This window comes from Varanus komodoensis, unplaced genomic scaffold, assembly GCF_004798865.1.
Source record: "Varanus komodoensis strain SLA01 unplaced genomic scaffold, ASM479886v1 scaffold1, whole genome shotgun sequence".
NCBI classification, from domain to species: domain Eukaryota; kingdom Metazoa; phylum Chordata; class Lepidosauria; order Squamata; family Varanidae; genus Varanus; species Varanus komodoensis.
In genome coordinates this window covers 42133180-42159804 of record NW_025335268.1, presented here as the reverse complement: position 1 = coordinate 42159804, position 26625 = coordinate 42133180, and the positions used below count along the sequence as shown (strand labels likewise).

General features: G+C 43.0%; 1 protein-coding gene across 3 annotated transcripts in view; it reads left to right on the top strand.

Annotated features, from left to right (window-relative positions):
* The window catches only part of AIG1 (androgen induced 1), a 105716-nt gene that overhangs the window by 73744 nt on the left and 5347 nt on the right, over positions 1-26625 (top strand). For 2 of the 3 annotated variants that reach the window (XR_006414014.1, XM_044423422.1), the window contains exons 4-5: positions 13469-13584; positions 18592-18755. Coding sequence is in view for 2 of the 3 variants with exons in the window: in XM_044423422.1 (XP_044279357.1) it covers positions 13469-13584; positions 18592-18755 (280 nt within the window). In the remaining variant the exon portion in view is untranslated. Of the gene's footprint in view, positions 1-13468; positions 13585-18591; positions 20942-26625 lie in introns of those variants that run through there. The other variant, XM_044423412.1, reaches the window with a different exon arrangement.

Genomic DNA, 26625 nt, shown 5'->3' with positions numbered 1-26625 from the left:
AAATCAAAATAAACAACAGAGGTGACAGCGGACATCCTTGTCTTGTGCCCTTTTGGATCTCTATAGGGTTTGAAAGTTTTCCATTAATTAAGATCCTGGCCGACTGTTTTTGATAAATACTTGATATCGCATTCAAATTTTTTTCCCCAAACTCCACTTGAATCATCTGTTGCTTCATAAATTGCCAGTTGACATTATCAAAGGCTTTTTGGGTGTCCATAAACAGTAAAGTCATAATGGCTGCATTCCTGAGCTTCCCCTTCACCCCCAGTCCCTCTGCCAGCTATGGCAGACACAACTTTGGCAACATGCGGTATTTTTTCATTTCTCATAGTTGGTAATGGAGAAACTCTGCTGGCCTGCAGCAACTGTCTCCTAAGTATGTCACTGCTTTGCCACTCTGCATGGGCTTTCAACCATGAAAACCTGTGAGTCATTGTCACATTCTGAAGGGTTCTTTGCAGTGTTTCTGTGCTGTTGTGCCCCATTTAAAAGATCCTTGATTAGAAGGGTTGACCTGCTAGAAAGTTTCCCTAGTCCCAGGAGCCTCTTTAGGGATCTCAACTGGGAATACATGTGAGGATGCCGGCAGCTTAGTGGCATAGAGCCATTCCCGGGCATTTAAGAGGAGCAACTGCTTGGCCCAACAGCCTGTGTGTCGTAAGGGCTTGAAAGATGAAGTCATGTGGGAAACTGGTGTAGCTGAGCTCAAAGGAATGTGAAATCAAGCAGCAGCCAGACCAGGACTGTTTCTGTGTCCAGTCTTGTGCACCTGTGCATTTGTGGAGGTGGAGATTTGTGAGGTCATTGAACAGACTCAGTAGTTCAGACACAAACTTTACAGGAATTCTCTTGTATTTCCTTCTTCTCGCTCACCTTTGGAGCCTACAGTCAGCTTGCCCATGTGTATTTAAGCTGTAGGAAACATACAAAAAAAAAAAAAACTTGTGTAAAGAAGTAATTTGAGGTTTGCATCTGACCTACCACTGATAAATGCTGTGCGTAATACAAGTTGTGATGGTTTGGCTAGAGGAGCAGAAGTTTAATTGTCACTTCACATTGCTTTCTTCTATGGCTCCCTCGCTTATTAGCACAAGCTGATGATCCCGTTCCTCAGTGGTTGCTGCTGTGTTCTGTTCCATGCAATGAAAGCTGTGGCTTGCCGCTTGTATTTTAAAAAGTGCTGTCCTCGGTTCACCTTATGGGGATTTTTGGTTGCTCTGTTTTCTGTGGAGACCACATTACTGTAAAAACAACCTCAAGTAGCTGTTTCTGGCCCTAACTGTAGGAAGTTTTACTAAGAGGAAATCCAGAGTTTATTAAAATAATAATTAGATTGACAATTTAGATTCATCGTGTTGGAACCCTATTGGTGTCTCAAATGCTAAAGCAGTTCCTTAATCTGTATATTCTATGGTAGCTGGGCAGAGAAAGAAATAATACACAGTTGATTCAAATAGATGCTGCATTTGGAGAGCAAGAGTAGATTTGTTGAGTCAGAAAGTTGGATTTAATAGCTTTCTTCTCCTTCCTCTGATGGTGAACCTGAAGTACAGATCATAAAACCAGTCCTAATCATATCAAGCCATTATAGACCAGAGTGCTCTAGTGGGTGGGTTGTCAGCTTTAGGTTTGAGGAAACTCAACCCTTACATATCTGTTATCAAATCAGGGGAGTTTATGTCTGTGTAAAGTTGCTAATGACTGGGGCTTTACTGAGAAAGAAAACTGTAACCCATGCTTTTGGTCCATTTATGAGTATCAAGCATTCTAGTGAAGGAAAGGGGATTGGAGATCTTAAGTGTAGTCCCAGATGCTGAAGTGAACTAGGACAAGTGCAGAGACTTGTGAAGAGGGTTAAGATAGTGAGTAGACAGTACCGTTATATTAGTAGCAGCATTCTGAATGTATTGTAGAGGGGAAATGTCAACAGGGAAGGTTAGCAAGGAAGAAGCCATGGCAGTCTTGCCAAAGTGACTTGAACATGGACAAATAGATTAGCAGAGGGTAGCATAACTGCTGCCCACATTACGTCTTACATTTGCTAATTGTGATGCTGCTTTGAAGCCCCCTTTTCTTGTTTCTGTTAGCAATGGCAGCTGATGCCAGGCTGGTGTGTCTGTACTTTCCCATATATTGACTTGCACAGGGTGTTGCATAGAATTCTACAAAGCACTTTTTCTAAGGAAACTGGACTTTTCACCCTGAGAGCAAACTCTGTTTTGAATGAGATCCTGGGAACCACATTCCATTTGTAGAAAGGGCTGCGGATAAAAGGGATGGACTCAAGGCAGTACATTCATTCATTTACTCATTTATTTTAGACCCTGCATTTCCACCAATAAAGGACAGTCAAGCAATCAGGTTGGTTTACATCATAATTTAAGCTAGAGTAAAACATTAAAACACATTAAAATTACCATAAACATATTAACAATCGCTAGAAAGCTCTGTCACATAGACTCTTAAGCTCCTGTCCCACATATACACAGGCATATGATTGCATAGGATTTACCTTTAAAATCAACCAGAACATTTATTATATGAATTTTACCAGACTCTTCGAATGAGTTTCTATGGCAGCTGGGAAACAGAAGAGTAGTAACAGATGTTCCAGCCAAGTTGTTACTCAGAAACCCACAATACACTTTGGTTGTGGTTCCATGAAAACCCAGAAAATCCTATTCCACCTCCTCCTGAAGTCATTGTTAAACTTAACTTGGTGGGGACATTTTGTGTCTGTCAAGGCAGAATCCTTCTGAAATTGTTTTGTTACTAATAATTTTGATGTCCAAATTGCAAACATTCTGTCCCTTGCACACACCAGATTCTTCTGACTAACCATGTTGCCACCAGTGCAATTTTGCTAACGTATATGGCAAGGGTGCAGCACCTCAGGTGGCCGGGGGGCCATTTCTATCCTTCTGGGGTTTCCCAGTGTTTGCTTAGGTACCCTTTTCAGTTCAGATGCTGGGAACAAAGGGCTTATACAGAAACCAAGATTGCTTCACAAGCAGGACTGTGATTCCTTGAGGACAGAAGGTTTTTGTTGCTTGGAGCCAGAGGTAAAGTTGGTCATACAGACAAAACTGTGCTCAAGGACCTGTCTTGCTCAGAGTGGGGGACAGGATACTCATTCATTCATTCATTCATTCTCTGTGCCACCCAATAGCCAAAGTGCTTCTCAGTGTGCCATTAATCATAACAACCCTCTAGTAATACCCATGCAAAGAACAGAAAACAACTCAATTTTGTTGTGTGTTACTGGAGGCATGTTGCTATTGAGATGCATGCAGATTTGCACCCATCCACACAGTGGAGCCAGAATTTGAGCCACAATATTAATCATGGTAAGAGATTATTAGAGATTAGTAGATGCTGTGTTTGCATCTACCCTTGAATTCATGGGGTATTTTGTGATGGTTGGGAATCTGAGCCACCTTTGGACTACATTCCTCTCCTGAACTGCACTGACTGTGCCAAGGTGATCGTCATTGTTGATGGGGTCTTAGGAAGGCATTTGACTTAAGGCTTTGCAAATGTCTCCCATGCATCTCATATTATAAGGAATGTTAAACCTTTGGCAAAGTCCTTTGCTTTCTAAATGCTAAAGGGGCTGAGAGATAGAAACAGACTCAATTGTTCTCAGTGGACTTTAAAGCAAGTGGAAACCTGGTAAAGCACAGATGGGTGTGTACCAAAAACACCAGTGAACACAGCCAGTTATCCCCACTATTGGATCAGGCTAGAACAGTTGGCCCAGAAAATGGTCTAAAGGCATATCATATGGTTCAACTACTGAAGCTAAAAAGGTCTAGCCTGAAGAAGCACTGGATGGAACAGAGCCTGGGAATAATATGGAATCAATTATATACTGCTTGAAAGAAGAACTGATCTGCTTTTCTGTCTAAAAGAACTATATTCATATATTCATGAAGTATAGTTACAATCCAAGCTTTCTTCCGTCATGGAACTTGAGGCTGTGTACAAAGTGGTCTCCCATCCAGGTAGAGACTAGAACAAGACCTGGTTAGCTTCAGCTAAAAGTAAGGCCATGCTTTGTGACTGGCACATTCTGAAATCATTGCCTCTTAAAACAAACAAAAACAGAAATAAGGCTATGCAGGTCTGTGTCAAGTTGTAAAGGGCAGAGATAGGCTACACAAGTTTTGACTTACTAGCTAAACCCATTATTTGGGGTCACCACCCTCCCACCTCCCTCTTTCTTGAGGCAGGTGGCATGTGCAAAGAACTTAGGAAATGGAAGAGTGTTTGCATTTCTGTTGAGCTTCTGCAGGAGGTCCATGTAGTTCTTTGCTGATGCTGCCACCTGCAAATCCCAGTGAAAAGAGAAACAAGCACCCTGTTTCTTTACAGAGAATGCTGTCGGGGAAGAACAGCTTTTGTCTCTTGCCAGTTGTGCTTTTTCATAAAGCACCAGCAGCATCCTTCTGCTGCCTCTTGTAAAACTCAGCGGGAAAGGCAAGTGGAAAAGTAATGGAAAGGAGAATAATCTAACCCTTCTTTTCCTCCACAGAGAATGAACAAAAAAGGAGAGGAGGTTTTCCTCCCTTCCTAGCCTGGAATCAGCTTGAGGTGCCATCAGACAGTTTCCATGATGCCTTCTAGGCAAGCTGCTGTGCTGCCCTGAAGTTCTCATCCTTGGCACCATTGCCCAAAATGCCCTGGAGTCAGGGAGTATTGTGGGGAATGGTGACTCACATGCAGCTGCTTGCTGCTGCTCTTGCTACCAAGTGAGGTTGTTGGAGGCAAAGCTAGAATCAACAGCTCTGCCTTCCTGATGGGGTTTCCCATGAGGCAGTGGCAAAACACTGCTGGTGTTTGCTGCAGAAGCCCAGGAGAAAAGCAACCTCTCTTTTCCTCAAGGAATAAAGCAGAGATAGCTTTTAGCACTCACAGACAGGGTTGTTTTTGGAAGCACAACAGCAGATGCTGGCTAGCAGATTAATAGCATTGAGGAGACCTGGGCAGGATTGGGGATAGGTTCACTCAAACAGTATTTTTGAATGTACTCTTTTGTTTTTTCCATATAAGTGATTGGTTGCCATTTTATTGTGGAAATATAAATCACGCAACTTGGGAAATAGAGCTGTGTTGTGAACAAAACCTTCTTAACTCTCCTGGATGAAGGAAGACAGCATTTTCCACGTACTTCTTCCAATTTACACTCCAGAGCTTAACAAGTAGATGGTTTTGGGAATCAGGCAAGAAAACAGTGGATTCCTACCATTCTCTTCTTGCCCCTGATTACACCCTGCCCTGGCCTTTTAAAAATGTTAATTCCTATCAAGGTCTTCCTCTAAGGTATCTGTGTATAAAAGTGTAGCTTAACTTTGCCTATAAGCCTGTGTTTTGGAAGAATGTTCTTAAGGGAATGCAAGGGTTGTCATCTGGTATCACTGCATGGCAAAGGGTTATTTATTTATTTAAACCATTTCTATGCCGCCCCATTCGCAAAAAGCCTCAGGGCGGCTTACAACATTAATAAATAAACATAAATAAACAGTTATATAGCTAATGGTTATATAACTGGTTATATATTACTGGGCAATGCTGGCCCTTCAGCACAGTGGTTGAAATTGAGAGATCCCCTCTTAGACTCAACAGAACTCCATGTTTTTGCTCAGAAGACTGGATCTTTGCTGGATCTCACCAGGTTTTTTATTCCACTAGGAAAGCCACAGTGTAACTGCTCCCAATCACCTTGACAGTTCATTGGCTTTCTCTGTTAATAGTATTTTGTATAAGGGCAAGGAGACAGACCTAAACAGCTCAGAACTAAAATCTTGTATTGAGTATGGTCTCACAAAGCCCTGTATATAAAGTTTGTGACAAGCGATATTCCTCTGTTCTTGCTCTTATCACATTTTATAAAAACTTTCGTATCACATTTCATACCAGTGCACCTATCATACCTTTATACTGCTCCTACTACATTTTAATTACAAATAATATAGCTTTAATATAATTCCAGTAAGTCCTGTAATTCCAACATATCCCTCTCAAATACTTTTTTATCAGTATTCCTTTATAAGAATTTTTCATAAATTTTCATTAGAAGCCGTACACTGAATAAAAGATATTAAAGTCCAGTGTAAGTTATAAGCTTATTTCTAATATAATTGAATTCATTCATCGCATCCCACCCATACAGTATAACCACTCGTGCCATATAGCAACGCATACTGGAGGCAGGCGGCCATGAATGCTATAGTCATAATGAACATGATACAGCATTTTGACTGGACAATATGAGTCCACATCGATATGTCAAGGCACATTCCATGTTCCTGGCTTGTGCCCGTGCTCCAGAAGGGCCTACCACTTTTGCAGCAGGGAGCTAGGAGTTGCTGAAGCACCCCAAGCCAGCAGAATGTCTCCATCATGGGGCAAGTCAGCAGAGCCCACAGGAAGAAGCCTCCCTGCCCCGTCCCTGTTTCCACTCATTTCCAGGATTCATTCATGACATCTTTGGCCCGCCTTGGGCATGCTGTGGTTCTGCTGGTACAGCACATTCAGCCCCTTTGGGTGCTGTCCTGTATTTAATTCATTAGCAGCCTCTCTCAGGCAGACCAAACTGAGTTTACATGAAGAGGCAATAAATCTAGAGTGAAAAAGTGCTTGATCGGTTCTTAATCTGTGTTACTCACAATATGTGTTACAAAATGTATGTATGGATTTATATAATGTTGATAATAATGGCTGGCAGGCAGGGTGAAAGAGAAACTGCAATTAAAAATACAACCTACCATGTCCGTATTTGCATTACTATTGGTATCAATGAACAATCAGGGTTGCAAATGAAACGTCGGGAATTGAATGCCACTCTTGTTGTATCATAGGCATCCTATGTTCTTGGATGAGTTGGAGGAGCTTATAAATAATGCCAAAATTGCAGTTGGGCTGCCATTATCGTTAAAGCATGCTTCTGAGCAAACCGTAGAAAGAATTCCATTGAAGCGAATGGCTGTCATACCAGCTGTGGCCTGAGATATGGTGGCAGCTGTCCTTCTGTTGTTGTCCGGAATCTGCCTCTGTCAAATGAAGGACTAACGATTTTTCTTTACTTCATAGGAAAATTAGAGGAAACAAGCCTTGATGACTGGGTCAGAAATATTGGCACACTGGGATACTGCACAGACTTACTAGTTTTTCAGACTTTGTGCCTGTTAGCTGTTACAGTACAAGAGGTACAGATCTTGACATAAAATAACCTAACAACAGGGAGGAAAAGATGAATGACACAGCAAAAAGAGTTGGTCCCAAAAGTGTATTTATTGTAATGAGCTTGGCACATAACAAATTTCACAATGTCCTGAGTGTATTGTTAAAGATAACAGCAGTAACAATATGCACACATACTGTAGATAGTAGGTATTATTTAGCAACAATATTGTTAAATGATATTCCTGCTACTGAAAATTCCTGCATTTACTTCCTGCTATTGAAATCCTTTTTCCTTAAGTGCATGTGCCTATAAATGTATGTGCCCATATACATATCCATGCATATGCATGTACATATCCTCCCGGGATCTCTCCTTGTGTGTATCTGCTTTCAATTATATGCTCAGAAGTATACAGAAAGCCTCCTGTACTAATCTTGTCCAACTTTGAAGCCACATAGCTCATGCATGAGGCTTTTGGACATGAGTAGTTGCAGATGTCAATGCACCAGTGGCAGGAAGCCAAGAAGATGGATTAAGGCTTAGTCATTGAAAAAAAAATACATGCCAGCACATTTGAGGCACAAGCGTTGGAGCACCTCATAAGGAAAATGTATCTTGACAAGAAATCAATAACCTCTTGGAGGCAATTGGTTTCTGAAATATTTTTGATTAATTATGCTGGGGCATGTTTGGCAATGTGGCTTGATCCAGCATTAGCCTAATGCTTTTTGCATGAGGCAGTACTGTAACTGCTCTCTTAAGTCAAGCAGGGTGGTTTAACTCAGGTTTTAAAGGTTCAGGGCATAGATTTTAGATTCTCACTGTGGTGGGCTTAATTGCATATATTGGTGCAGGTAGATTTTTACTGATCAATCAAAATAACATTCACTTTAACATTCACTGTGGCAAATTAAAATACAAGATTGTTGGTCTCTGGAGTACAGATGCTGTAATAAACTGGGCAGGATAAGAATACAGCATAAGAAGAGCCATACTTCCTCAGATCACAGGCCTATGTAGTCCAGAACTTTTTTTCCCTGTTGGCCTACCAGATGCCTCTAGGAAGCCCACATGCAGAACGTAAGTGCCACAGCACCCTCTTGTTTATGATCCCCAATTGCTAGCATTGAGTAGCATCCTGCCTTTGATACTGGTGGTACTACAGAACCACCATCGACCTCCTGTGATGCTGAATTCCGTAGGTTAACTCTGCACTTGTGTGAGCAAGTCCTTCCTGTTGCCTGCCTGGAATCTTCCATCACTCAACTCCATTGGATGTCCCCAGCTTGTAGTCAAGCTTTCATGCACCTCTGCCATCTTACTAGCCCTTTTCTATGCTAAAAAGCCCTAGATATGTTAAGCTGTGGGTTATGCCCTTGGTAATAGCAAGCCCCAAAATTCAGAGACTGAGAATAATCCAGTGCAGAGCAGGAGGGGAAGCAGAGGCAGCTTCCACCTTCCTGTCCTACCACCTCATGTTTTCGCTAAAAAGGCTTATTTGCTCTTGCTGCAAAAGGATTTTGGAAAGGGAGGAAAGGATTCTGGGTAGCCCACAGCATCGCTCATATAGTGGCCATTCCAGTGTTCCCCCCTCCTTGCTCACAGAAAAGCCCTTTTTTCCATGGAGAGGCAGCTGTGGGGGGGGGGGATCACAGATTCCCCCTCCAGAGTCAGAAGCAGCACTCTGACCTTGGATCCAGGAATGCAAAGCATGCTGGGGCACCTCAGCTGCAGTTCAGGGACTATAATATTGCTCCGTAAATGAAGGAAATCCATTTATTGAATATTGGAAAGGCAGTTATAATGTGAAAGTTAACATCTCTTCATTTTTTACTATTGCTTCATTATTCTTATTATGATGCTGTTGAGTCAAATCAATGTATAATAGTAAAGCCATGCTTTATTATTAGTAACGGCTTAGGGCACAACCTTAAGACAGAAGAAACTCCTACTGCTTCCAGCATTCCACAGGCAGCCACGCTGGCTAGGGCATGCTGAAAACTCTGGGACAATTTTCTATCTAAATATTCATTGGACTGCATCTTTAGTCAGAAAGTATGTACGTGATGCATTAGTGTTTTTCTTTCTTTTTACACCAGCAATTTATAACTTCCAAATTAATTTACAGTTTTAATATTATGGCCATTAGGAAGAAGAATAGCCTAGTATTTATTTTGTGTATATGTAAAGAGTTTACAGTGTAGACGCTTTTAACTTCATTGTATATACTCAATTTCTCCACAGATCTCAGATGGAGTAGATTAAATTGTAACAAAAACAAAAGCCCTGTCATTTATACTGAGATATCCTTATAGTTCTGCTGAACTGTGAGGCCCTAGATTTCTGCATAGACTTCTAGAGCTAATTGCACATCCGATTCTCAGTGTTGTATTTGGGGACTTCAGCAAGGAGAAGGGATGGATTCGCATATACAGTGGTTCGAGGCAAGCTTAGTTTCAGTGAGATTTCTAGAAGTTCTTTGAAAATAGCCAGTGCCAGGATAATAATTGGCCACAATCGCTGCTGCACAGTACAATATGCTTTGTGCATTACGGCACAAAAATATCAGAGAAGAGTAAAGGAGACATCTCTGGTTACATCAGCTTGTGTATATCCTCCACAACCATAACCTTGCGGAAGAGAGGAGGTTGCATTAAAAAAGGAAGTGTTACTAGATGCCCACAAAGCATTAACTTGACCTATATCGATTTTCATGTTATCTCAGATGCTTCAGTTTTCCAAGTCATTGTCACAGCATCTCTGGACTTCCCTTAGATAATATAGTACTAACACCCATGATCTATGCAATAATAATTAATGAAGTGCTTGCGGCTACAGCAGAGTGCATCCTGTGTGTGGATTAACGGTAATAATCCTCCATAAAAGGGTTAGTGCTGCTACCAGGACTCTCTATCCTCAGAGGGGTTTAGGCTTACTTTAGAAGCCCTTTAGAAATCCTGCTCTTCTATCTAATATGGCTACAATGGAGGAAAGTACCAACCCTCTCTTCAAATATAAGTTTTATCCTTTATATCTTGAATATTTTACCAATAGTATAATAATAGTGTTCCACCTTTTTAAAAAAAAGCATGGAGATGGCTGAACTGACAATCCTGTGTTACATACTGCTTATCCTTGCAAGATCTTTTGATATTTTGAACACAACTCAATGTTACAGTAACTCAGACCTACTACCTTTCTCTGTCTCTTTTTTCTTTCTTTCTGGCCAAGTCCATTGCAGTGGTACATATGGATTGGGATAATTTTTTCCTATCCTTGATTGAAATAAAGATTTTGTGGGGAGAGGAACCAGTGGGAGCATGTGCCATAACGTGGCTTATTATGTAAGGTGATTGTACTGCGAATGTTGCTATCCCCAGTGCCTATTGAGGGGAGAGCCAGGAAAAGTGCAGTCCAGTCGCAAAGCTTCACATGTTACACTTTCCTATGCATTGCAGAGAAGAAGGAAGAACTAAACATGATGAGAACAGTTTCATGTTTCTTTGAACAGACAGGTTTTTTAGGATGTCCTCTTTTTCAGAGAGCTCTCCTCCTACATATTTATTATTCATTCAACATCCTGATCAAAACTTGGTTACATCCACATGCTTAGATTTATGCTGATTTTTGTCCTACCTCTAGGAGAACTATATTCACTGAATTCTTGTACTACCTTATATAAGTAGTTATGGATCACAGTGGCAAAACGCACCTGACCACTTAACAGAACTATGAGAAAAATGCAGTGACTGTGTAGCACTGTAGTTATATGAGAATTTACAACACAGACATGTACTGTTCTTAAGTTTTTGTTATTTCTTACATGGCTGCCACTACTGAATGTTGCTTTCCTGATTCTGAAGTGTTGGTTGTGGACCTCACTCACACAGATGCATAGATTGTGTCTGTAAACATCTAATGATGAACATGGCACTAAGAATGCCTTCAAACAGAGGAGTGCTGTGCATGCAGCGGATTTATGCACAGAGCTCTTAGGAATGGGGGACAGGTACTTCTGAGCTGTGCAAATTAGCTCAAACCTTTGTTAAAGTTCAAAAGCATAGGCCTTATTTTTCTAGACTCTTTTCAAAACACACATGCACATATATATATATTTTTAAGAGTAGAATGACCTGGTGAGTATTCCTCACTCCATGCGGGCTGGCATACTAGTTGTTTATATATAAAGAAAGACAAAGACTGGGGAAATTGGTGTTTGTCAACTAAGGAGGTGGAAGTGGCACTTTTAATATATTAGAGCAGGAGATTGGAAGGCAATGAGACTAAGGAAACTCAGCTGAAGATCTTGAGGTGGCAAAAATGTGAAAAAATACAGCAGGTGCAGCTATCATTATTCAAGAGAAGAAAACCCAAAGTGCATCACTTTTTGGCTGGCTGGGGAAAAAATAACATGGTGAGGGCAAGCATGTGCTATCTTCAGGTCCCTAAGTTTTCATTCCATTTCAATAATAGCCTCAAATCCAATTATCAATAATGGATTGCAGCATTTAACCTGTAATATCAAAAGGAAGGACCTCTGGGAGGGTGAAGAGGAGGAAGAGACCACAGGTTGTTATTAGAGACCCTGCTGCCATGGCAGTTTGGTTAAATGGGGCATCTGCTTGGAGTCCAAATAAGTTCAGAAATTGTGCATTCTGCTCACAATTTTCTCAGTAGCCACTTCCCAAGGTTGTATCTTGCCTTCAGGTCAAATTCTACTTTCGGACTTCAGAACTGAAACTCTCATATAAGTTGTAGTCCTCTACTAGGCACTGAAATATCTGGATGGAGCTGGCAGGTTGTGCTGCATTATGGGTGGAATCTTGGCTCTGTCTTCAGTGGGACATTTTACAAAGGGGTGAAGCTGTCTCTCTGGTTACAGATCTGTGTGAAATAAATAAGACAGAAAAGCAGGGGAATTTGGCCCTGGAAGTGGGGGCTAGTTGTCAGAGTAATGTGAAGAATTGTGCTAAGAAAGAGTCATGAGAAAAGATACTGATATTCAAACAAGTCAGACCCTGAGTTATTCTCAATGCTGAGACACCTCCTGAGCTGAGGGATGGTCAAGCAGAAAGAATGAATATCTGCCTGAAATCCAAGTGGTTAATACGGTTCAAAGGAAAGGGAACAAAGAGCTTGGTGGCTCAAAGGCTGGACCCAACTTGGCCCAGAAGGAAGAGAACAATACTGTGAAATGAACACATTCAAGAAGATTCCTTGCCCCTTGATTAACTCACATTTAGCTAGCTAGAGTAGAGGAGCATAGTGCAAGTTTCAAAGCAAAAGGTGCGCTTAGGTAGAGATAATTCATCATTGGACCATTTTTCCTGCCAGTGCTTTTGATTGCTCACTAGTTCTGTTCATTGCAGAATCAAATGGAATCCTTGAACCAAGGTGTCCGGGTAGTGCCAATATAATACATAGTATATGATACACACATCAGCACCTCTGGAGCGCCAGTGTAACTCTGGGCAGCTATGTTGTCTTCTGCCAATGATTCTCATTCCATTTAGCCAAACTGCCCAGACTGGACTTAATTGTTTATACAGTTAATTGAACTTTGCATGTAATGGTGGTACAGTGGGGTAATCTAATAACATGTCAGTAAAATAGGTGGAATTATGGGTTTGGCATGCAGAGACAATAGCAAAGGCTTGTGAGAAAACCATCACCTGGTTTACAGTGTATGTGAGCCTGACACTCCAGATTTATGCTCAGAAGAAATAATCTTGCACCTTTCATCCTAGAGGATGGATAGATTGCTCCTGCTTTCTTGACAATGAAAAGCAAAGTAACCACTTATAAAACTGATATCATCTTTGAAATTTTTCTTCCATATCCCGAAAAGATGTTGAACATGATCCAGCTACAATTAAGCACGTCTGGAGCTCTAGTTCTAAACACTAAGGCACCATTTCCCAACATGGTACCCTCAAAAAGTTGTCAAGTTCCGCTCCCATCAACTCCTTTTCAGGAACCCTGGGAATTCTAAGAACATCTAGAGGTCAGCAAGCTGTGGAAGGCTTCCCTAAAGTAACTAAGTGGCATATCCTTCCAGGGAGAGATCACTGAATTGTGATACGAGACCCATTCTTTTTAGTAGAAGAACATTTTCTACCCTGCTATTGATACCACATTAGTGGGAAATAGTTACAGACAGTTACACTGTGTTCATTATTTCTAACTATCCTAGAAATATTTGCATATACTATAGTTTTTCCCCTAATGGTTTTTTGAAAATGACATGAATACTTTTCTACCACTTTGTTTTTATTTTAGCATACAACTGTTTTACCTTTTATATTAATTGAAATGAGAACGACGCATCATGAATATCCTAGCAGGACCTGCGGACTGGTTGCTGTGTGCATCTTTTCTATTGGCTACATCTTATGGTAAGAACTACATATTTACATTGTGAATGTTCAAAACTTATTTAATTTGTGCCTTTCTACGAAGAAAAATGGCACTCTCGGCAGCTTACTGTTCATTTATTTCATCATTGACATAATCACAAATATATTACTTACTTTGTCTTCAGATGCTTATGTTTTTCAAAAGAACATGCTAAACTTTACACAACAAGGATATATTAGAAACTTCTTTGATGTAGTCTTTCCAAATCTACATTCCTTACATTTTGTTTGTGACTGTGTGAGCTCTGTTTGATCCTGGGACGTTATATACAAGGAATGCATTTCCGTACTTTTTTAAACAAACCAGAATAAGAGTGTGCACTCTGTTTCTCCTACAAGTGCTTGCTTGCTTGTTGATTACAGCAAAGCCAGTGCAGTAAGTTGTTGCCTGCACTTCAGAATCCTAAAGCTGTACCAGGGCTGGGGCCCATGTGGCCAAGAGGAATGCCTTTGCCTTGTGACCTACTGCACTCTTGAAAATTGACCAAAAGCACTGTCTTTGCCATGGGGCACTCCAGTAGGAACTTGGATTCCTTGCATACTTGTGGACAGCACTGTTTTTGTGTCTGCGGACTGACTCTTAGCCTGCAAATGTAAGAAGTGCCATGAATGCTGAGACATGCATATCATCTCTAATGCCAAAGCTATTTCAACTTTCTGTCACCATGTGGAATCCCATGTGCATTTAATTTCAAATAGGGGTATCCTTTCACCTACCTCAACTAGGGGCTGAGACCCCAGTTCTTTTTCCCTCCTAGGCATACTTAGCCCTAAACTGTCTACTTTCAGCGAAATCCTGCAAATGGTAGGGCCTCAACAAAACGGTTCTGGTTTGGCACTCTAAAGTGTGCCTTAATGCATGTTCCCTTGCGCTTATCTAATAATGAGGTTGGACAGGAATTGCATTGTTGAAGGCATTCATTAGAGTTAATAACAAGTAATCTTGTATGGAAGCTTTATGGCTAAGGTTGATCAGCCCATTATTGTGCAGTATTGAGTTAGCATGTATTCAAGGAGGAATGAACTCCTTAACAAAGGCCATCAGGTAATGTTTCCATGGCAGCAGCGCTACTTTCCCTCCTCACATTTGTAATATAGACAATGCAGGAATACTCATAATGCTGCTGCTCTAAAGAGGGGAAGGATAAGAGGAATAATTCTGGGACTTAGTTCTGTGTTTAAATGAGGTCTGGTTGGCCAGTCACAGATAGATCTGAACTCTACCCTGGAAGGGACACTTCATTTAGTTGTTACTTCCCCAGTAAAGTCAGCAGGTGGCTCTCCATGTCATTGTAATCTTTCTCCAGGGTCAGGCATGCAAAACTTAAATGAAAACCATACAGTGGAATTTACGCTGTAAGTGTTGTGTAAGGATCAGCCATTGCCTTTCCTGGCTGAAAGCCCACTTCCAGCTCTGAAGACAAAAGCCCAAGGAGGGAGCAGTGGGGTGGGGGGCAGGATCTGTGGCCAGTCAGCTTGGATGGAATGACATGGATGCAGCCCTGCCCTGCCACCTTCCAGTACCACAAGGCACCTCTTTGAAACTAATTGGTGATCATGTCTTCCCTTTGGCCAGAATACGATACAGTAGGATACGAGGATGCCTTCTACATTAAGAGATCAGTGGCTTAGAGTGACCAGGGAATGTGGTGATGATACAGTTCTGCTATTTTTAATGTCAACATTCTCACATTTTGTTTCAGTCTAGTTGAGTATTGCTAGAACCTTTGAGCCTCGTTAATAAGTTTCACAGCCATGCCTATCAGAAGAAAGTTCTATCGGGCAAACTATATGGAAAGCCATACATTGTCCACATAGTTCAAATCTTGATTCATTATTTCGGCTTCTTCTCTCCCTAGCCTTACTCACCTACGCTTCTCTTTTTAGATGTTCTGGGTGTGCTGCCCTCTTTATGGCTTTGTTTCCAAAGTGCCTGGCATGCTTTTCCAGTTGAAAGTTTGTTTGGCACTCTATTTTTAAAGGCTTCCTGCTCTGTCTTCTCTCTCAGCTATTTGCTTTACAATCTGCTCTGAAGTGGTTTCATGACTGACAAGACCAGCCAGGGAAGACTGCTAAGGGAGTAACTTTGACAGAGGGTCAGGAAGCAAATCCAGCTTCATCCAGCTTCTCCCTAAACTAGAAAAAATGGTTCTTCTCGAGCCCAGTTGTAACACGGCTGTATGCATGTGGCTCTTTGACAGCACTGAGTGCACTTCACAGCAGGATCCCCATTGAAATGTTTTTCTTCTGTTGCCACCCTAAGATTATCTCGTCTCTTGCCGCAAATCTGTCTCTTGCCTGGGGTCTTTTTTTTTCCTGCTGCCAAAGTAAAAGGATGGAGACTATGTGCTCCCAGCATCTTCAGAGAAGGATAATCGGCACCTCACCCTGACATCAACTAACAGGGGTTCAGGAGTAATTTCACTTTCATGAATGATATTCTATCTTATTTCAGCACTATGCCCTTTTCCAAAATGATGGGCCAAACAAAAATTTCAGAGAGAGGGGAGGGGAGGAAGGTGCTTTCATAAATGTTTATTCCAGTTTGTTCTAACCAAAATCTAAAGTGGGTTCTAGTTCATGGTAATGTGTTCCACACAGATGGCAAATTGTGCAATTTAGATGCCAACTTAGAAATCCCATTGTGTTAAGTGGGACTTTTGTTGTTGTTATGTGCTGGCAAGTGCTCTCGGTTTATGGCAACCCTATGAATAGATGCCTTCCATAAGCTCAGGGCTGTGGCTTCCTTTATGGAATGAGTCCATCTCAGAGATGGTCTTCCTCTACTTCTGCCTTCAACTTTCCTTAGCATCATTGTCTTCTGCACTGAATTTTGTCACGGTGTATCCAAAATATGACAGACTCTGTTTGTTTATTATATTTATACCCTGCCTTTTTCTCTTTGAAGGAACTCAAGGTGCCTTACATAATTCTCTTTCAACTTTCAATATTAACCTCAGAACATCCCTGTGAGTTAGGTTGGGTTGTGATTGGCCCATATTCACCTAGTTAGCTCCAAACTTAAGTGTATCCAAAAAAAGGTGACTGGGATAGTGTGGGGCCTGGAAACCAAGACCTATAACAAGTGGTTGAAAATGCTGGATATGTGTAGTTTGGAAAAGAGAAGAGTTAGGAAAGACGTGATTGCAGTCTTCAGCTATCTGAAAGGCTAACATGTGGAAGTCCAAGCAGGGTGGTTCTTTCTTGCACCAAAAGGCAGGACTAGAACCAATAAGTGGAAACTGCAGCAAAGCAGATTTTGGCTAAATGTTAGGAGAAACTTTGTAACAGCAAGAGCTGCTCAACAGTGGAGTGGACTGCTTAGAAGGTGATGGACTACCTTTCACAGAAGGTATTTGGGCAGATGGTGGACAACCATTGGTCGGGGATGCTGAATTTGCATCTTGTATTGCAAATCCTGCATGTATCAGGAGGTTAGACCAGATCACCTCCAAAAACCTTTCCAGCTTGATGATACTGTATGTTTTCATTTTTACTCCAAAGCATGTACAAGTGCTTCCAAATTTGTTCAGGGAGATGGTATAAGGGAGAGGGGTTAATCCTTTTACCTTGTGTCATTTTCTTGGTCTGAATCATCCCAACCTGAAGTTGCTATTAGCTCAGCGGTGGGGAAAAAAACCAGAGGATTTTTTTTCCTTCCTAATAGCAGACAGGATATGATTTATACTGGAGAAATAGTGCACAGAAAAGGGGTTTTAAAAACCACCCTAGTGTTACTGTTCAGATCAATTCAGAGCCCTGGTTTAGAGTAAAAATAAAAACATGAGACAGTCTGACCACCCACCACCACATCAGCTAAAGCTTGGCCCTGAATTTCATAAATCGACTTATTATAGACATATTATATATATGCTTATATATAATATGTCTATAATAAGTCAATTGAAAGACACAATTGACACTGTGGTGTGGTGGCTAGAGTGTTGGACTGTGCCTCAGAAGATCCAGCTCCTTGTCCCTTCTCTGCCATGAAGCTCACTGGATGACTTTGGGCCAGCCACTGTCTCTCAGCCTGACCTACCTTACAGGGTTGTTGCTATGATAAAATGGAGAGAAGACAATGCAATGTAAGCCAAGAGGAAGAAAGTTGGGATAGAAGGGTAATAATAAAAATGAAATATATAACAATTTTAAATGTACCTAATTTTATTGCTGCTTTTAATCTTAAACACAAAATGACTAGAAATCTTAAAATAAGTATATGCATTTGTTTGGATAGACAAGTTTTGTTCTCTGATGGAAGGAGTCTTCCATCACTGCTAAAGGAAGACTCCTACCATTGGAGGAAGGAAACTTCCATCCCCATCTTCTCAGCTGTAAGTGTCCTCAAAGCGCAGCCCAGTGCCCACCCTACTCGGAGTAACCGTCATGGAACTCAGTGATTGAGGCTTAGTTTTAAGTCTACTTGTGTAGCAAGTCTTGGCAAGCTTCTGGTTGTGGGCACCAATGCAGTACCCCCTATATACCTTTCTTGGTTCTTGCTAAGGTGCCCTCCCTTTACCCCCTCTTCCTAATTAGCATATTTTCTTACTGGCAGCTGGATCACTGGCTTTTAAGCAGCTGCCGCTCTCCTCTCCTGAGGATGCATAATGGGGCTCAGAGACCTTTCTAAGAAATGAAGGTGGCAAGTGGTTGTAGACCAGGTCTTCCTTCTGGAGCATGCCCAGCCAGCAAGAAAAAGAAAGGAAAAGAAGAAAGGGGGATGGAAACGCTGGCTTCCAAAGAGCTGTTTGGTGTATCCCAGTTTAGATGACATGGGTGCCTTGTAAAAACTGTCAGGTTACCTCTCCTTAGTAACTAGCTATGCCTCCAGCAACAGCCATTTTGTGACCAGAGTTTCAAAAAGGTTGCCTTTCCGTTAAGGTATAATATTGTGCTGTTGGCAGAAAAATGTTTACATGTAACCATTCTCATGAATGCTTTCTCTCTCTGTCTCTCTCTCTCTTGTCTTTTTTTACATATAAGGGTCTGTTGGATTTATCATGTAACCGGGGTTTGGGTGTACCCTCTCTTGGATTATCTTGGCTCAGGTGCTAAAATTGTCTTCTTCTCCATTGTAACTGTAATAATTAACATCTTCTACTTGCTGGGTGAGATTCTAAACAACTGCATCTGGGACACACACAAATGTAAGTATGGCTTGAGAAACACTTGTGAGAGTATGGAGTAAAGACTGATTCTCATGCTGTTCAGACATGACTTCACCACATCCATCTAAAACCAATTTAGATTTTTCAAATGGTAGAACAAAAACCGTAAAATCAACAGCAACATAAGGCATGACAAGGAACAAAATTCACAGGAATTCTACAGTGAAAAACACAAATTTTACAACAAAGAGACCCAAACTTCATGAGTCATTGAAAAGGCCTGGTGAACAGAAAGTTCTGCTCCTGGCACCAAAAAAGCATAGGGATCATGTCAGGTAAACCTCTCTGGGAAGGCTGTTCCACAACTAAAAAGACCTTCTATCCTATTATTTGTCAAGCTTTTTTGGCGGGAGTACCCAGGGCAAAACTGCTCACTATAGAGCATGCAAATTATCATAACTTGTACTGTAAGTTAGGATAAATAAGTGCACAGGTCCTCAGTCGGTTAAAAACTTCCCACCCAGCTGTTTCTACCCCTTCAATTTCCCTCCCATCCCATGTGAAGGTCAAAAAGAAGAATGGGACTCATTTGGCAACAAGAAATGCGAGTGCTTTTTCCCTTTGAGAGCTCTATTAAATAAAGCACCAACCCTGACAAAACAATTTGCAGTTACTTTTTCCAAGCTAAACCACAAGCATGGTAGGCAAAGAAAAATCTTCCCATTCTACAGGCCAGAGCAACCTCACAGGTCTGGAGACACCAGGTTTTCTGCCAGAGTATTGGATCCTTCAGCAGTAAAAATGCTTCTCCAGAAAACCCAGAGGCTCTTTTATAAAGACAAAACAGCACAGCTTAAAAACCACTGAAAATGTTTCTTCCAGCAGCAGAGGACACAGGAGACCAGAAATTGGCAACAGCACATGATCTGAAGCCAAGATGCCTTTCTGGAGTCTTGCCATTGGTTTGTTTTCTTAAACCTTTGACTGGCTATGCAATTATTTTTAGTTTGTCAGTAATATCCAGTCTGTTGCATTTACACTATTGGTACACTTTCCTTGTTGTATCTTTCAGTAAAATTGCCACTACCAAGTACCTCTGCCATAACGCAAGCAGAAATGGGTACATTTTTCAAAGGGGCCCCTGCTTATTAGAACTATGTGCCAGACAGTTTTTCCATTTAAGAGCTAAAAAGATTTATGGCCAGGTTTCTTTGACAGCTTCCCCCTTTCCAACATTTTTCCTCTCGTCCCTGTCCAGTCCTGCACCCCTATCCCACTGAAAAAAAAAAGCATCAGAAATCTTTCTTTGGGATAGGCAACAGCACTGGAGACCTCCAAAAGAAACACTTTCAGAAAATATCCAAGGTGCTTGGCAGTGAGATTTAATCCAAATAAGCTAAACAGACAAAAGAATAATCTTTTTGCCAGCAGCTAATAATAGAACTTTGCTCAGGAACAAGCATCTGAAAGAACTGAATGTTTCATTGGCTAAAAAAACAATGGGTATGATCCACTTAAGATGAGAATGGAGTGCCTGCATGTGGAAGATCCCAGGCAGTGGGACTGGATGCTAATGAAAATGGTGAGTCTGTGCGAGCCTCCCATCTCCCCTGCTGCCTTCTCTCTGTGTGCCTTGTAAGTTACGTACGCTGTGCCTTCAGTGCCTGGATTACTTAAAAAGATGCGGCAGAACAGTGAAGGAGATTATTGGCAGTAATAGGATCCTTTTCATATATGAGGTAATTCTGCCTGTAGGTTTTCTTATAACGAACATTAATAAAAAGAAAGAGAAGTTTTGGAGTTTTCTCCCCAAATACATTATCAGTTACTATCTCTGGTACCTACAGTGACGTCCAAGTTTATATATGTTTGCTGCCTATAAAATCTGTGCCATGTTTGTCTTCCATTTAGAATATGCCCCTTTGTGGCAAAAATGTTGGGGTTTGGGTGAGGTTTTTTTCTTTCCTTTCTTAATGGCTGGAGGTGAAATAGTTTTAAAGAAATTCCTGTGTGTGTGTATTCGGGTGTAAGAAAATTTCACTTTGCTCGATGGAGCTTATTCCCTAGTAAGAAGCTACATGCACACAACAAGACAAGCAACTCTGCATGGTTACCATGCTTTTTACCATGATCAACCCAACACACAATCACATGGTTTCTGCTTTATAATTCTGCTTCTCTGGGAACCCTCCATGAAAGATGTTAGGAGACAGAGTACCTGGAAGAGAGCCTTCTCTGCGGTGGCGCCCCGACTATGGAATGCGCTCCCCAGAGAGGTCCGCCTGGCGCCGTCACTATATGTTTTTCAGCGCCAGGTCAAGACCTTTTTATTTAATCAACATTTTAATATGTTTTAATATTGAATTTTATTATTGTATTTTATTAATTTGTAGCCAGAGTGGGTCATCAATTTATTTATGCTGTTAGCCATCCAGAGACGTTAGTAATTGGACAGCATACAAATTTTATAAATAAAATAAAAAAAATGGTTTCCATTCTCCCCACTCAGTCCTCCCCTATTCCCAGTACTCTGCCTGAAATCCAGTTTCAGGCTTTCCGATTGTGTTGCCTGCCTCTTCCTCACTGGCCCACACATAGATGCTGGATGGCTGGAGTGGCTCTTGCAGGGGAGGACTTGGGGGTGTTGCATACCAGGGCCATGGTCCTGGGTTCAGACAGCAAAACAGGCTATAGTGGTACAGGAAACCACCTGCTGTTTCCTATCATGGGACTGAAGACCAAATTTACCATGGTGAAATAGTATGACTGGGTTTGGACAACACGACACACCAAAAATGACCAAACCCCCCCCCACCAACAACAACAATGCCATGGCCTGTCATATTGCTCAAACCCAGCCAGAGTGTTTAGATTTGCAGCACTAACATGGTTTGAGAGAGGTTTTGCTTTCCACTGTTCCCACAATAATTATGTCTTTGCTGATCAAATCAGGTTTGCAGGCATTTGAAACAATGCAAAAAACCTCACAAATCTATTAGTTTATGCTAGGTGAAAAATAAAATGAAAATAGTGTACACACAAGAAGTAGTGTTCCCTCTTTCAAAGTAACTTCAGCTCCTGGAAAAGATACTGTTTCTCTCCAGCCTAACTTTCTTCCCATTTGGCCTTTTGCAGTGCTTCATGTTTCTCTTTAGATTGTGGATTTTCATTGGCTTAGGTTATTTATTCTTCGTCGTGGCCTCTGTGCATCACACATATGGCTTCTGCGCCCGCGCAGTGCCTTTGGCCAGAAGATTAACAGCTAATGGTTTTTGGCGGGAACTCCGCTCCCCCTCCCCCCTAGCATTATATAAGGAGCGGAGTGTCCGCCATTTTCCAGTCTTTGCAACCGCCGTTCATTGTGCCTCGTGCCGCTTCGCTCTCGCTAAGATTATTACTTACCTTCTTGCTCGTTGGAAAATCTCTCCTTTTTCCTACCAAGTTTGTATCCCTTGTTCCTGTTGTTAGTACTTCACTTATTTTTCTTCTTAACTTTTGCACCATTTTTTCCTCTTTATCACTCCTATTAAAAAAAAACCCCAAAAATATTACTTTCCCGCTTTACTATCTCCTTTTTTTCTTCTTTCTACGATGGCGCAACAGCCGGCGTTCCGCAAGTGCGGAAAATGTGGCTCCAAAATGCCCGCCGAGGACCCGCATGATCTGTGCCTCCTTTGTTTGGGGGAAGGGCACAGAACCGATAAGTGCGGCCATTGTTTGGCCTTCTCTAAACAGGCGAGGAAGAACAGGGAGAACCGCCTCCGCAAACTCTTGTGGGACCAGGCTCTCCTCCAATCAGACTGGCAGGTGGCTAAGCCTTCCACTGTTGTGGCCCCACCCGAAGGCCATCCAACTTCGGCTGACCTGCCGCAATGCCCGGCCTCTTCCTCCATTGCTCCGCCCTCACGCCCTTCTGAAGAAGGCGCTCATACCATGGCTGACCAGTCTGTTTCTCTGCCAAGGAAACAAAAGGAAAAAAGGAAGCACAGCGACTCAGATAAATATCCTGTGTATAAGAAGGCCAAGAAAGATAAGACGGGCAAAACGGTTAAGAAGCCGAAGAACCCCGAGCAGGCAAAACACCGCCACTCGGGCTCGGCCTCTTCCTCGATTCCGATCCCTGTTTCGGAACCAACCCCCTTGGTCCCAACCATCCAGGCGGCTATGAGGGTTACCCCACCGGGCTCACTGCGCTGACCAACAGCCAAACCCATTCTGGATTCAAGGTGTGGTTCCATCTCAGATGGGGAAATACGAGATTCTCCACCTAGAGCTCGATCACCAACCCCGATGCCTCCGATCCCAATGGATACTGAGATCGCCATCTCCCCTCCGAGAAGCCATAGGAGCCATTCCTCGGATGCGAGGTCTGACGACTGGTACCACTCCAGGTACTCCTCCACTCTGAGACGAGAGGAGTACCACTCCGTAGCCTATTATCTGACCTCCAGGGGACAATCTTCGCCACCAGCGCCTCGGGAACGTCTCCATTCAATGCCCAGAGATGCCCCGAGGGCCCCATCTAAAGAAAGTGGCAGATCAGAGTCACCAGGAGATTCCTCCTCCAGTGTACCACCCCCCTACTGGATGGAATCCGACGAGTCTGAGGCTGACTCGACCTCGCCGGATGCAGAAGTTCTTTTCAGGGCCCGGGGTCACCCGAGGAACCGTATATATCGTTTAATGATCTGATGGCCAGACTAGTGAGATCGCTCAATATAGAAGCCCACCAACAGCTGGGACCGAGCACCGATCGTTTTTATGATGTGGTCAGGGGCGAACGATCCACATCTATTGCCTTGCCGTTTATTACAACCTTACGGCAGGCAATGACCCAGCCATGGGACCTCCCAGCTCACCCACAACCGACTTCTCGTAAATACGAGTCCATGTATCGGGTGCGGGAAGAGGACATCCCATTTCTTCTCCGTCACCCCAAGCTGAATTTGGTTGTTGTAGAATCCTCGCAGGTCGGGAAGCCCGTGGACACACCTTGCCTCGTGACAAAAAGGGCAGAAAGGTTGATTCCCTCGCTCGCCGGGTATACGCAGCTTCAGGCCTTTTTTACGAATTTCTAATTATGAGGCAACCCTGGCACGTTACCAGTATTTCCTTATGCAACGTCTGGACACCATCATCAATACCCTCCCGGGAAACCAGGGCAAACTTGCTAAGACTTTTGTTAAGGAAGCTATGTAAGTGGCAGTGCAACAGCTTTCCACCACGGGGCACCACGTGGACCCTGATTCGAGGTCGCTGGTCGGTGCCATTTCCCTTTGCAGACACGCCTGGTTGCGTAATTGCAATTTTCCGGATGAGATGAAGCGGCAAATTGAGGAGATGCCGTTCGACGGTTCCAGTCTCTTCCATGCGAGGACGGATAGCAAATTGAAGAAAATCCATGAATCAAGGATGACAGCCCATCGTATGGAATTGCAATCTCTACCCTGACGTAAATGGTCATGTCCACAGTACTGTCAACAATTTCCGCCTCGGCAACAGCAACCACATCAACGTCAGCAGCGTCGCAGGCAACAACCACGCCAGTGCTTCCAACAGGGCCGCCGCCGCTTTGATACGGACAGGCGACAGCGCTGATGTGATGAGCGAACCTCTCCTCTCATTCCAACTCTACCCTCCCCCCTCTCATTTGGGGACCGACTGAAGAATTGGCTCTCCATTTGGGAGTCCATCACATCTGATGGGTGGGTGTTTCTATCATTCAGCACAGATATGGAATCGAATTCGACGTTGTGCCATCACCGAATCCTATCCACTATACTCCGACTTCCTTGGTACTGTTAGACGAGATTCACCAACTCCTTGCTAAAGGAGCTATTCGTCGCCTGTCGTTATCGGAGGGATTCCACGGATTCTATTCCAGATACTTTACGGTCCCGAAATGAGATGGGGGTCTCAGACCAATATTGGACTTGAGAGCTCTCAATAGATTCATAACACCAAAGAAGTTTCGGATGACCACACTTCAAAGTATTCTCCCGTTGCTGGGAAGAGGGGATTGGTTCGCCTCATTGGATCTGAAGGATGCCTATTTTCATATTTCAATATATCCAAGTTATAGGCGTTTTCTTCATTTTGCGGTGGACTCTGAAATCTACGAATTCAAGGTGCTACCGTTTGGATTAGCCACTGCACCAAGGGTTTTTACGAAGTGTATGGCTCCTGTCTGTGCACACCTTCGATTACGTGGAATTCAAATATACCCGTACCTTGATGATTGGTTGCTGGTCTCCGACACAGAAGCAGGGCTTTCGTCTGCTATTGAGTTTACATGTGCTCTATTGCACGATCTCGGACTCTGTATTAATCGACAGAAATCTTCCCTTCTCCCTATGCAGGTGATCAACTTTATCGGAGCCCGGCTGGATTAGACGTTGGCAAGAGCCTTCCTTCCTCGGGACAGACGGCATGCGATTGCTCAGTGCATCGCTCGGATTCGACAAGCAAGAACCATTCCCACCCGGTCTATTCAGAGCCTGTTGGCACACATGTCTGCTTCCATCGCTGTGGTTCCGCATGCCAAACTCAGGCTACGTCCCCTTCAATTGTTCTTCAACGGAACATTTCGACCACAGACAGATCCACCTACCAAACGGATTCGACTCCCGGCTTCTGTTCTTCAGTCCCTGTTACGGTGGATAGACCCAGCCAACTGACTGTAGGCGTTCCATTTCAACCGTTGTACCCTACAGTAACCCTCGGCACCGATGCGTCCCTGCTGGGATGGGGAGCCATTTGCTCCGATCTACGTACCCAGGGAATATGGAGTCACTGGGATTGCAGGAACCATATCAATTTTCTGGAACTTCTTGCCATTTTCAAAGCCCTGCAGTCATTCGAGGATGTGCTTCTACACCAGGTCTTCCAGGTGACCTCAGACAACATGGCGATGGTCTTTTATTTGAACAAACAAGGGGGAACCTGATCCCGGAAACTAGCCCACCTGGCCATGCAGATTTGGGACTGGTGCATACCGAGAGGTATCACTCTTCTAGCAGTTCATCTTGCGGGCGTGGAAAATACAGACACGGATCTCTTGAGCAGACATATGTCGCGGTCACATGAATGGGAGCTAGACCATCAGGTTCGCAACACGCTATTTCACCGATGGGGCCAGCCAGACATCGACCTGTTTGCCACACAACAGAACAGGGCATGCACGGCCTATTGTTCCAGAGCGGGGATGGGTCAGGACTCGCTCGGGGACGCTTTCATGATCCCCTGGACAAATATGACTTTTTATGCTTTCCCTCCGATCCCACTCATCATGAGAGTGTTGGCAAAGATATTCACAAAAGGGCCACAGGGCTACTGATCACCCCCTGGTGGCCACGCCAGCCATGGTTTTCAACTCTCCTTCACGTCTCCCGAGAAGAATTTCTCCAACTCCCTCTTCTTCCTTATCTCGTTACCCAGAGGGAGGGCATGATCCGCCACCCAGACTTGCTGTCGCTGAAACTGACTGCATGGAGGATACGATGACCAGCTGCGATGCACTGGTATCGACACCACCAACCGTCCCTGCCATTCTTGCTCAGCAGAGTCTACACCCAGACCTACAGTATATTCTTGAATCTGCGCTACGACCATCTACTAGGAAGTCGTACGCGGCAAAATGGCAGAGATTCTCTAACTTTGCCAATTTACACTCGTTTCCAGCCCCCTCGGTTTCTGTTTCACAGATCCTTCAGTTTCTCTTTGAATTGCATCAGTCTGGACTCAAACCTTCGTCCATAAAAGTTTATACAGCAGCAATTTCACATTACCGGGGAACTATACATGGTCTCTCCATTTTTGCTCAACCTCTGATTAAAAGATTTTTGAGAGGATTGAGTAATCTGCATCCAACTATAAGACCTCTAATGCCCACCTGGAGTCTTTCGATGGT